The sequence below is a fragment of the Rhagoletis pomonella genome, unplaced genomic scaffold (genome assembly GCF_013731165.1).
Source record: "Rhagoletis pomonella isolate Grant_MI unplaced genomic scaffold, Rhpom_1.0 Rhpom_scaffold_00004, whole genome shotgun sequence".
Lineage (NCBI taxonomy): Eukaryota > Metazoa > Arthropoda > Insecta > Diptera > Tephritidae > Rhagoletis > Rhagoletis pomonella.
Genome location: NW_023458558.1, coordinates 63,045,008 through 63,057,902, shown reverse-complemented (window position 1 = coordinate 63,057,902; position 12,895 = coordinate 63,045,008). Strand labels below are relative to the sequence as shown.

Sequence of the window (12,895 nt, the reverse complement as noted above, 5' to 3'; positions counted from 1 at the left end):
TATAGTGTTGGAAATATAAATAGGGAAGAGACATTTTCGAATTTTTTGGCTATTCCCCTTGCGATGATTTAATATTTATTATTTTTTTATGAAAGTGAAATACTATGTAAGTAAAATCTTGTACAAAAATTAGCGAAATTCGGCAAACTTTCATCAAAATTTTGAGCTTTTTAATTAGATAGATTTCTTGAAGCATTCTGAGTATGCAGTTTTATAGCCCATTTGATTCAAAGTGTAAATTTTAAATGACTAGGACTTACCGTTGACTTTTGTAAACTTTTTTGTGGAAGGTGTTGCTCATTTTATCCATACTTACTTAATACTTTTGGAACACACTTTGTATGGAAGAAAATGCGCGAAAAAAATTGCCAAAAATCAATGGTAAGTCAACGTGTGTTAAAATTCGTAGAATTTTTAAAATTTTCTACAAAGTTTGAAATTTTGATTTACGTGTTTGTATTTTTAACATAATAAGTTATACTTTCATATGAAATAATAAAAATTGAACAAAGCAAAATAGCCAAAACTTGCTAAATGGTATTACCTATTTACATTCTCGCCACCGTATACATATACATATGAGTGTATAATTTTTTTTCCATAATTTTTCAAGTTTTTTTTCTCTTCGTTTTGTTTTAAATAAAACTGTCTGATGTCTTTTTAATCTAAAAACAAAATTGTATGTTCGGATTCGATGCTTTAGAAATGTCTCGATTTTTACCAACCTAAATCTATGTATGTATGTATGTAAACTTACTATGTGCGGCTGCTGTGTGGTTTCTAGATTTGGGCGTTAGAAACTTATGCAAAACTGATGGCACCATTGAGAGCATCGCATCTATTGAATCGTTGGCTGGTTCACTAATCATCGGCATTTCACGAGAATCAGCTGTTTTAAAAATCGAAAAGAAAGGCATTCAGATCTACATATGTATGTATGCATAAAAAGGGATATATGTATGTATATACAAATCCAATTGCCGTATGCAAAAGTACATGCAAATGCATATTTCTTACATGTACTCGTAATAAATCATAAGTAGACACAAGATGCACCGTTACATAAGAATGCATGTATGTAATATACAAACCCCCCCAAATTTCGAACATATTTACATGTAAATGTATACTTACTGTAGTTAAATACATGCAGCTGCATTAGTACGAATACCACGAGTGATACCACCAGAATTCCACGTATGTAATAGGTATTTCGTTTGCGATGCATGAATCCCGTGTTTGGCAACGGTAAGGGTATTTTACGAACTGTAAAATAAAGTTAACGGAATAAGAAATGCCATTAGAAAACTCTTATGCCGAATTTCCACTAGGCATTTAAATGACAGAAAATGTATGCCATTTGGAAAATGCCATGTGAAAAAATTTATTTGAACAAATTAGGTAAAAGGCATGATAAAAAAAATAGGAAGGTAGAACCGCTGAGGAATTTTTCAAATTTTTGACGTTTGCAAGCAATTTGATTTTAAAATTTCACGCATGATAAAAATATAGCAAGGTAGAACTGTTCTCTCAATTTGTCGGCCATGATTTTTTTTTTTAAAGTTTGCCAACATTTTAAAATCATATAAAAGTGAAAATAAAAAAATGAAATTGTTCGAAATTGTTGTTGCTTCCCACTAGAACCTGAAGAGAGAACTCCCAAATTGAGGCATAAAGGAGTACTCCCTTTGCCATGATCGCGGAGCCATAAACGAGATTTATCAGTTTTGGTGTCCATTATTGTTCGCTTAGGAGCAAAGAGCGATGTCTCCCGAAGCTAACAAAAAAATAATGCTCCATGAGACATGATTTGAAATAATAAATGAGATTTTTCGGTTTTGTACTCCATTAATACTCAGTTCGGAGCAATCAAAGAAATCTTTCTATGTTACTAACAAAAGACTTCTCCTTTTGACATTTCTTCAAAGCAATAAGAGAGATCTCTACTCCATTATAACTCATTTGGGAGCAAAAAGCGATGTCTCCTAAAGTGATACATCCAGGAGTATTATCTTTACTTTATATGGGAGCAATACACACTTCAATGTTAAGAAAGTTTTGTGATTTTGAATAATTTATCAAATAAAAACAAACAAAATAGTATAAAATAAATCTTAAAGGGATTTAATGGAAGCACGCGTTTATACAAATTAACATGCGGCATAAATTTAAATACATACATCTTTCGGTACGTATTGCAATATTTAATCAACATATTGCGTATTATTTACAAAAGTAAAATATTTTTCAGATTGTCCAACTTCTATATGAAAACGAGGTTTAAAATGTCGATATCCTTATGTTGGCTGTCGTCCAGAGAATCAGAAATTCTATATTAATGCTGCATCAGTCATCGCTTTCGATTCTGCGATCTTAAAACAATTATCCTTTCTCAAGACCTACCCATAACGGGTGACATAAACCCTAATTACCTTCTATGTAAACTTAAAGCACATGAGTGACGGCACGATAGTCAAGAACTGATCCCACTTGCAATTACTTCTGCAAAGGGAGCCATCCTCGGCCCACTGGACTAGTAAATTATAAACATACACATGTATGTGTATGTATGTATATGTGTTTCACCGTTTTGCCAATCTTTTATGAATTTGTGAATATATATTTATGTATGTATGTATGTACATATATGATTAACATGCGGAAAATAAAATAAACGAGTTATTCTAAAATGCACGTTTAATATTAATGTAGTCTCACTACTAAATCTGTGAGGGGTTTTTTTTTGAGAATATCAACTCGCCCTCCTAGGACATCACGTGTTAAAGGGAGCATACAAAATAACACGCTTATACACAAAAGAATAGGGAGCAATGGGGAGTAATCGTAGACTGGTAAAAGGAGTTCTCATCGAGCAATCGAACGATGATCCCAAGTTCTACTGGGTACACACTAGAGCTCGGGCAATTCGGATAATCGATTAACCGAATTATTCGAATCTGACTGAAGTCGACTACTGTTAATCGGTTAGCAATATTCGAGTAGTCGAAAGCTGTCGACTATTCGGATAACCGTTCACTTTAGATTATTCGGCTAACCGTTCATTTTCGGTTAATCGAATATTTTAAGTTCGAGTTTTTTTTGCATTTACAGATACATATACATATATGAAGTCTTGTTACATTCGTAGTACATATATAAGATTGCATGAGCAAAATTAAGGCAAACTTTTTTTGCAAGAATGTGCGCTAATTATTGAAATGTTATTGCGAAGTATTTTAGAGACAATGGCTAAAGCAATACCTACATGGGCGTAGCCAGGTAGGGGCAGGGGGGTGCTCGAGCCCCCCCTAACTTTCAAATTTTCCTTATATATATATAAAATAGTACCCTGAAATGCCAGCTTAATAGGGTCGAGCCCCCCCCCCCAAATTTCATTCTGGCTACGCCGATGAATACCTACCTCTCATTTTCGCGAGTTTTTGTTATGGATTTTTGTTAAATGTTTGTTCAGTGAGGATGTGGATGATTGTAGCACAAAACTGCACCACATATGGAACATGTTACTTCCTTTTCGTCCTCTGATTTTTCGAAAAAATCCCAAACCCAGCTCCTTTTGCGTCCGCTCATTTTTGTATCTGAATATACATACATATGTGTGCATGTATATATTTAAAAAAAAAAATTTTTCATTTGTCAAAGAACTTTCAATGAAAGTTCGGTTACTGAAATTCGATTTGCTACAATGCTCGAGTAGTCGAAGCAAAGCAACTATTCGAATAATCGAAGGCGGGCGACTATTCGAATACCATTAACCGACTAATAAGCACGCGAACGGTTACGAATCGAATAATCGGTTAACCGATTAGTCGAATAGTCGGATAATTTTACGAGCCCTAGTACACACAAACTCACACACACATTCTCATTTTCATTCTCAAACAACAACAACTTTGAACAATTCCGTTTTTTTACTCTCAATTTTATACGATTTTAAAATGTTGGCAAACTTCAAACAAAAATCATGGCCGACGCATTGAGAGAACGGTTTTACTTTACTATGCTTTTATCATGGGTAAAAGGTATGCAATTTTAGGAAAAAGCATTTGCTTAGGTTTTATGCATACGGACCAAAAACTATTTTTATAAACGTAATGGCACGGGTCTTTTTTAATGCCCAGCATTGTCATTAAAAATTTTGTAATTCCATGCCTAGTTGCAGTGGCGGATCCAGCGGGGGGGGTTGGGGTTAAACTACGTGTCAGTCAGTGGCGGGCACACGGGGGTGTTTAATACATAGACGCCATATTATACATACATCTGCGCCATATAAAAACACCCCCCGTGGGTCCGCCACTGACTGACGCGTAGTTTAACCCCCAAAACCCCGCCGCTGGATCCGCCACTGCCTGGTTGAAACTCAGCATTAGCTATGTATGAACCAAAGTAACGAACGAATGATGGCTACGTTATTACCAGGGAACGGATTTTTAGGACCTAAAAACCTATAAAAAGGGCAAAATAAAATAACGAAATAGGCTGAAAAAGACAAAATAAAATAGCGAAAAATGCAGGAAAAGGCACAAGGTATTGCAAAAAAGGCAAAAAAAAGGCAAAACAAAATAGCGAAAAAGGTAGGAAAATGCACTAGGTATTGCAAAAAAAGCAAAATAAGGCACTAAAAAAAGACAGAAAATACGAAGAACAATCAAAAAATACATTTATTTAAGAAATGTTTATATTACAAGTAAAAAGAGAAAAACTATGAACTTTTCATAATATGAAAAATTTGTACTTTGAATCTTTGACTATTTTATCCTTTCGAGTTTCTAACTCATAAAACTTTAATCTGTATAGTTGTAGTAACATTGAACCACAAGATGCATTTTGAAGTTTTCTGGCAGCATTTTCATTTCAATGTACTAAATGTGTGCTCGACGTAAGTTGATACCAGATTTGTGAAAAATGCATTAATTTTTTAATGCATTAATGGTATTTAAACCAATGCAAATGAATATTTCAATGCATTAATTCTGAAAAATGTAATGCTAATGGAATTTTTTTTTCATTAAATTATCCAAGCTAATGCTAATGAAAAAATTTTAATGCACTAAAATGCTTAATACTTTTGCTCGTTTGCATTATTAAAAACCATTAAATTTTTTTCTAGTAAAATATAAATAACCTCTTTTGGAAGGACTTGGAATAATTACTAATAGTTTTTTCACCTTCATTATATTATGTGTATTTGTAGAAAAATTCTTCTAAACATTGTTAGATGTTTTATGAAAATGAAAGCCAACGTGCATGCAACGCAGAGTGCTTTCGTAGATTTTTATGTTGGTTGTTGATGCATACCGATTACATATATGTATTAAGTATGAGCCAAAAACGGACAGATAGCCAGTTTAGCAACGCATGTACACGACTGAGGGCCTACTCTGATCTAAATCAATCAATAAACCGTTTTTTAGTTCCATTTGACAATGTGATTTTACCTATTTAACAACAAATGCCATTGAACTTGACATAGTGAAAACTAGCCTTAACGTCCGTCACTATCTTTTTTGACCTTAAAATTCTACCCTCAACGTCAGCAAAGGTTTTTTACTTCAACATAAAATTAGTTAATGGGTTTTTAATGCTTGTTATAATTTTAATGCAATAAATTATTGCAATACATTCATTTAAACATTTTAATTTTAATACACAAAAAAAAATCATTAGCATTATTTCTTCGGAATTAATGCTTTGAAATTTTCATTTACATTAAATATCAAAAATTAATGCATTAATCTTTTTCCTTTACATTAAAATGCTATGCATTAAAAAATTTAATGCATTTTTCACAACTCTGGTTGATACAAGTGGAGCTCAATTTAAATATGGAACGTTTGAAACGTTCATATTATCAGGAATAAGAGCGTTTTCATCGTCCTTTACAATTTTATCCACATCCCTTATTTTCTCTAAGCCTACGTTAGCTGAGAAAACGGCTTTGAATTTTTCCAACACCAATTTGGCAAGAGGTCCCTGCGCTTCTATAAGCCGCATGGGCATGTGTATATTTTTTAATCTTAAAAAAAAAAAAATTGTAAATGCTATAATCACTTTTTTAAAGGTAGAAAAGGCAAAAAAAGGCAAATATTTTAAAAAAGGCAAAAAAAGGCAACATCAAATGTGTATATATGGAATCAGGGAAAGCTAAATCGTGGACATTCTTAATCGATTATATTATATATATATTATCGAGTAGAAAAAAAGGCAATTTACATAAAATCCGTTCCCTGGTTATTACAAATCTCGCACAAGATACTCACCCCTCATTTTTGATTTTGCAGCTGCCGCTTTAGCGTTGCTGCTGCTTGGGCTTGTGTTTAATTACAGCCCAATGTATAATTCGTTGTACGCTTAGCAATCATCAATTCGGTGACTAGAAAGAATCGAAAAATAATTTAGTATAAATAATTCCATTTATCACACATTCTTAGGTATGCACATATATATGTATATACCCCGCCATATTATACAATTTTACATATCGCACACGATCTTTAAAAGTGACACAACTCAAAATTTGGCATTTTCGAAATTATGCATTAAAAATGTGCACACAGCTTTTATTTACTTTCCAGCAAAAGCTGGAGCAAATCTTTTGTTGTAATTTGTTGAAAAACCCCTAAGGTACAGTCTCGATTGTCTATATAATTAGCATGTGCTAAGAAACGTGTCATTTTGAGTTGTGTCACCTTTGAAGATCGTGTGCGATATGTACAACAAAATAAATTAAAGGCTTTGAAATCGAAGAAATTAATTGAAAGTATTTTGGAGTTGAGATTGAAAAGGAAGAAATAAGGCAACATGAATCTTTTCGTGTGAAATTGCTGACCATGGCTGAGGTTGGGAGGGGTTGCCCTGAGGGCGGGGTAGTGGACTCCCTATTAAGGGAGATACAAGATTTCGTTCACACTTTTAAATAAATTTAAAGAATGTGTACCACTTTGCCAGGCCTTGCTGCCAACCTCAGCGGGACAACCCTCACGCGGAACAGAAAATTGGAAGCCTTACTGCATAGAAAAGAATTTTAAAGATAAAATTGATTTTGGAACTAAATTTAGCACTTAAATTTTTTTTACTTCAAACTCCGAAATAGAGTTGTACAGTCCCAAAATTGGTACCTCGCCTGTGGGATATGATAACAATTCCAACGCGTCATTAATCTAATAAAAAGAAAAAGTTCATTCGTATGAATCCGGAAGTGACAATTCAAAATAACAGACAAAATTTGTTTTACTGCACTGCATATGTTCTACTATTATTTTTTAAGTTTTAACCAACATCATATGTGTGTAGTACTACTACTGGTAGAAAAATAAAGCTGAATAATAATTATAATCATTAAATTTGATCGAAAAAATAAAAATTACGTAATAAGAATTTCTTTCGAGCGGAAAAATGTCACTTTAGTTATGTATATTGGTTTACAGCAAAAAAATTTTATGGAGGCAAGCTTCATTTAACTGGTGTGGAGTCCACTGATATACATATGTACATATTAATTAATTTTAATTAATTAAAAATCAGTATTGGAAATAGTACCCAAAAAGTAGTAAAACTAATCCTAATCTTTTCGCCCTTTTTCTACTACCCTCAAATGTATGGCCGCAATTGGCATGCAGATAAGGTGACGTTATGTAAGTGACATCACCTTATATTTATTTCCCCATATTTAGTGTATGTAATTTATGTAATTTTGTTTAAATTTTTTGTTTTCTGAAAAAAGTATAATAAATAAAAAGTTGAGGTTTTTGGCCGAAATTACGATTTCTTCAGGGTAAAATTACGATTTTTCAGCAAAAGCCAAACGACAACAACATCAATCAGCGTTGCCAAGTTTTCATTTTGAAAAAGCACTAAAACCCAAGAAAAATCGCGTTTTTTCTCGAAAAAAGCACCAAAGCTTTATTGGAGTATTTAAGGGACTTTGTATGCATGAAAAGTTGTATTTTAGGGATGCCGATTCAAATTAATAAAAATCAATGTTTTTTGCTCGACGTTCGAATTTATTCTGTTTTCTATAATTTCCGACGTTAAGATTCTTGTTCTTATTTTCTAATTTGCCGTTGTGTCCAGCGTTGCCGTTTCGCTTATATTATTTTTTCCTGATTGTTTAAATGTTCAAATTTTCTTCGTTTTGCTTAATTTTTTCTACAATTCCTATCAAACGAAAGCAAAAACCAGAAATCAAGTTTCATGAACTATGTGGTAGTTTAAATCTACTCTGCAGTCTCTTATGATCTTGTGAACTAAAAGAACGTAAAGAACCTGCCTTTCCGACCGCTTAACACCTAAAACACAACGAAATTGAATTTTGCTTTTTAATGTGTTTTATTTGAGCATAGTGGGAAAAATATTTTTGTGTCAAAAAAGCTGTCTACTCTTCAAACCCAACCCGATTTTTTATTATTCTCTATATTGTTGGTAAACATATGCTCTCCCGCTTATGATTGTCATTGTGACATGATTTTGTTTTAATTTTAGTAAAGTTTCTTACAAAACTTACGATTTCTATAAATTTTGCCTTCTTTTTGTTAGGATTTACAGATTTGGTGTCTTCAAACTAAAACTAAAAGCACCAAAAAGACGCACCAATCACTAAACTCTAAAATTTGCACGTTTTGAATAAAGAAAACCACTAAATTTAATACGAAAAGCACAAGTTGGCAACAGTAACGTCAATACCAATTACAACATGTTTCTGGAAATTGCAAAAACATATTTCAACCCCAAACTAACAAAAGTTGTGTTTTTTTACAAATTATCCAGTAACTTGCCAGAAACTCTCCATTAACTTTATTTCTAAGAATTCGCTCTCATAGAAAAAATTTGCAAAAAAGTACGCGAACGCTTTTCCAGTAATAATTTGCAAGTTTCATGAACAGCTGATAAATTGGTTGTTTATTCGCAGTAAATTCCTAATAAAACAATATATTTTGTATTTAAATAGGTTTATTTTGTGAAATTCAACAACAAAAACCCACAAACAGTTTCTTTATTAGTTTAAATATTCAATAACAGAATAACATGAATGTTAATAAAACGAACAGGGGTAAAGGTAGCGATCTAGATAGAAAAAAGAGAAAAAATATAACCTTAAGCAAAAGCAGATGTGTGTATGTATACATTGGTTATGAGACAAAATAAATAAGTAACGTAAGTTTCACTTCTCTAGTGTGGCCCAGGCGCACTTACTTTTTTTTACCTCGCTTTTATGAGCCTGGGATGTAAGTTTGTTTAGCATATCTTTTGAAAATTTCCATTGAAATGCAATTTCGCGTTGGTATCTTCGACCAAAACACGTTTTTGTCGAAAAATGTAACAACTCGTGAGATTTGCTCATATAGCGAAATGCTCTTTTCCGAAGCTAGCTTGGTTTGCGAAAATAAGAGAAATCTCCTACTGCGCTGAAAACTTAGCTTTTGTTCACCAATTTTTAATTTCGAGTATTAATTTTAATGAGTTTAATAATTGAACGATTTTCCAAGTTTTTGTTTTGTGTTTTATTATTACTTTTCCACCTTTAAATAAAATCCGCCAAAATTTGTCACAAAGAAAGATCCTTTAACTTTGAATAATAATGAGAAACTATCCGGTAATCTGGTAAGCCGGATAGCTACCGGATAATATTTCATTTCTAACATGTATTATTTTGAACGAAATTATGGCAGCGCAGTGGTGCCGTAACGTTAATAAAAAACTAAATTTTATATTTTAAATTTTTTTGGCAAAGTCGTCAGTTACGACACTATTAAAATTTTCTTGCGCGAAATCGTACATTTTGGTCAAGACTTGGACATAAGAAAGTTAGCTGTTTTGTTATTTAGCTATTGTGGAATGTAAGTTATGGAAGGCAAATTTCTTTCTTCTGAGACATAATCGGCAAATATCGTTGTAATTTGCTCCACTAAATGAGCAATATGCCTTATCGTCATGATCCATACAGTTAATCTTTTAAGGTGTTCCCATTTAAGCTTACAGTTACATAATTAGTAAACAAACCTTTACAGTTTTGTTGGGACTGTACTTAAAATGGCCTTTACCTATGTAATCTTTGACTAATGTTAACAAAAGTGTCACGAAGTGTAGCAGATTTATATTCAAGCATGTACATATGTATATATGTATATTTGCCCAGCCAACATTAAAAATAACAGCTAATTTTTAAGGCACGTACAATCTACACATTTGCTTGTGTACATATATCCAGGTATATATTTTAAAAAGTGCTAAGTAAGAATAACGAGTATGTAAATAACTTTGCGCGAAATAATTACTTACATATGTAGGTATGTGATTCATGTATGCATGAACATTAGGGTCGCAAAATATACATGCGGAGGAGAAAATGGTTTAAATGTTAAGCTCTCACACCCTACGATTTTTCCAAATGGGAAGAAATAATACCCATATTTTTTTATTTAAAAAAATTGAGATCTATAACTGCCTCAAAGTCGTTTTCCATGTACTATTTTATATGGGGAAAGAAGACTTTTTCGTAGAAATGGTATAGAATTCTTGAAAATGAATATTTTTTCGATCCGAAAACTCCAAAAACAATACAGAATTGTTTATTTAACCATTTTTTAATATTAAGGATTTTTTAAAAATTATTAGCATTGAAAAATTGTAAAATAAACAATTGGGTATTATTATTGGAAGTCTCCGGAAGAGACTTTGAGGAAGTTCTAAACAGTTTTTTTTTAAACAAAAAAAAATGCGGGTGTTTTTTCCATTTAGAACAATCCTAGCGGTAGGTAAACTTTGTTTACTACCCTAATGTACACATGAAAATATATACTAAAAAACTTATGTGTACATACGTATATTTAACAACGGTATACAGTACTCAAATGGCTATATACGTATGTACATACTTTTTAAGTAAAAACTCTACTAAATATTTGCACGTTTTATTAGCATCTCGTAGGCTGTGGAAATTAGAATCTCTATTTCTAAGTGAATTCGCGCGCTTGAAATATCTAATTGGACTTAGCAAAAAATTGAAAGTTATAAGTATGTTCGTAAATACACGTTTAATACATATCGTATCTCTTTAATGCCAAAGTGCCTTAATCCGAAAAATCAAGAACTCGAGAAAAACGGGTTTAAAGTTTACAGTTTATACAGCTCCTATAGTGAGAATGAGGGAGTATCTATTCGCACTTTGCCAGTGTCACCGGTGTACCAGTGTCGGAAGTCTTTGACTTCGACGAATATAAAACAATGTTTTAATAGATGGTGAAATCTGCCTATTTCGTTTGCGGTGCTCTTCTATATAAAATAATATAGCCACACTGGTGACACTGGGACCCTGGTGAAACTGGCGATACTAGCAACACTGACGACATTGGTGACATTGGCGACACTGGTGACATTGGCGACACGGGTGACACTAGTGACACTAGTGACACTAGTGACAATGGGGACAATGGTGTGTGTTGATATGTTTTGATACAGTTTTTTGTTTGAAGCCAAGGCTCGACAAGTGCATACATGTGTATGTGTGTATGTACATATTACTATATAGTAGGCTGTACCATTGAGCGATTTCTCGCAAACATACGATCGTGAGATTATTAAAAAATTGTAGTGTAAGAAAAAACTAGTTCTAAAGCCTAAATGTTTACATTGCACTTTTCAACATTCGTGATTTTTATAAACTAAAGTATGTAAATGGTTTTTGAATATTCATAAAGATTATATTCGCAGAAATACATACAGTAGCTCACTGAAGTATTTTGCATGGATAACACATGACCTCTCACCCCTCTAAGCCTGCACACAAAAAGGACTAGGTGTACCTCATGTTTTTGACATCGTTGAATCCAAATCCTGTGTGCGTTTGACCAAATCAGGTCAGGAGAAAAGGAGGACTACTTGCCGTACTACGACCCGTACTATCCTTCCATAGGTTCTGAGGCAGCTGTATGACTCATTGGAAATTTAAATGATTCAACTTTCACAGGCGATTAGTTGAACCAAATGTTGAACGCAAGTAGGCAGCTGACCAACGTCATTGAAAGCGATTAGTTGAAAGGCCATTTACAGCAGGCAGCTTCTGCATGCAATTAAAAGTTGTCTGTAAAATCACTTCATGTAAACTCCCCATTACTGAAATTCATTAATGCCGGCAAATGCATATAGCATGACTAATGTAACCAACCGTACTTATTTCGGAAGTACAGTACTTCTTTTTTCGCTCTTGTACTTCGTACTTTGAAGTACTGTCAAATGTACTTCTTTGCGATATTTTTTACTTCAGTTCCTGTACTTCTTCTATCTTCTGGACGATCGGCACATGACCATTAAAGAGGCCTGGGAACGATGGCATCATACCTGCATAGCTACAAAGGGCTCTGGAGGTGTCGTGCAATTGGTTGGCTCCTATTTATGCGAATTGCGTGAGGACCGGATACATCCCCAGGGATGGAGGGTAGTCACTTTTTTGCAAGAAAAGGTCGGTGAATACCGCCCTGCACACATTGGTAGAGTGGTCAGAGGAGACCTTCACGCCTAAAACCTATGCAGTAGGGGCCTTCTTCGATATCGAGGTGGCCTTCAACAATGTCATTCCTGTGACAATAGTCAAGACTATTCATAATCTGGGGGTTGAGACCAACCAAATAAGGCTTATATACAGCTTACTTCGTAACAGAACTGTCACGGCGGAGTGGAGGCGCCTGCAATCACCACTCCGCAAGGTGGTGTTCTCTCTGTCGTGCTCTGGATTGTGGTTGTAAACGACCTTCTAGAGGAACTGGAAAAAGTGGGCTGTCGCGTGATCGTAACTAGGTGGGCAATCAACGGCGGGAAGCTATCGGTAAAAGGTGAGGTTTCTCGCCCAAATTAATTCATTAGCACCAGGAACCAGATTTAA

At 33.7% G+C, this 12,895-nt stretch overlaps 1 protein-coding gene across 5 annotated transcripts in view; it reads right to left on the bottom strand.

The window, feature by feature from the left end:
• The window catches only part of LOC118737949 (alpha-1,6-mannosyl-glycoprotein 2-beta-N-acetylglucosaminyltransferase), a 61,901-nt gene that overhangs the window by 44,357 nt on the left and 4,649 nt on the right, over nucleotides 1–12,895 (bottom strand). For all 5 annotated transcript variants that reach the window (XM_036468779.1, XM_036468782.1, XM_036468781.1 and 2 more), the window contains exons 2-4: nucleotides 6,279–6,391; nucleotides 1,135–1,266; nucleotides 758–889 (exon numbers count right to left, since the gene is read on the bottom strand). In XM_036468779.1, the coding sequence (XP_036324672.1) occupies nucleotides 758–889; nucleotides 1,135–1,266; nucleotides 6,279–6,285 (271 nt within the window). In that variant the 5' untranslated portion in view covers nucleotides 6,286–6,391. The remainder of the gene's footprint in view (nucleotides 1–757; nucleotides 890–1,134; nucleotides 1,267–6,278; nucleotides 6,392–12,895) is intronic.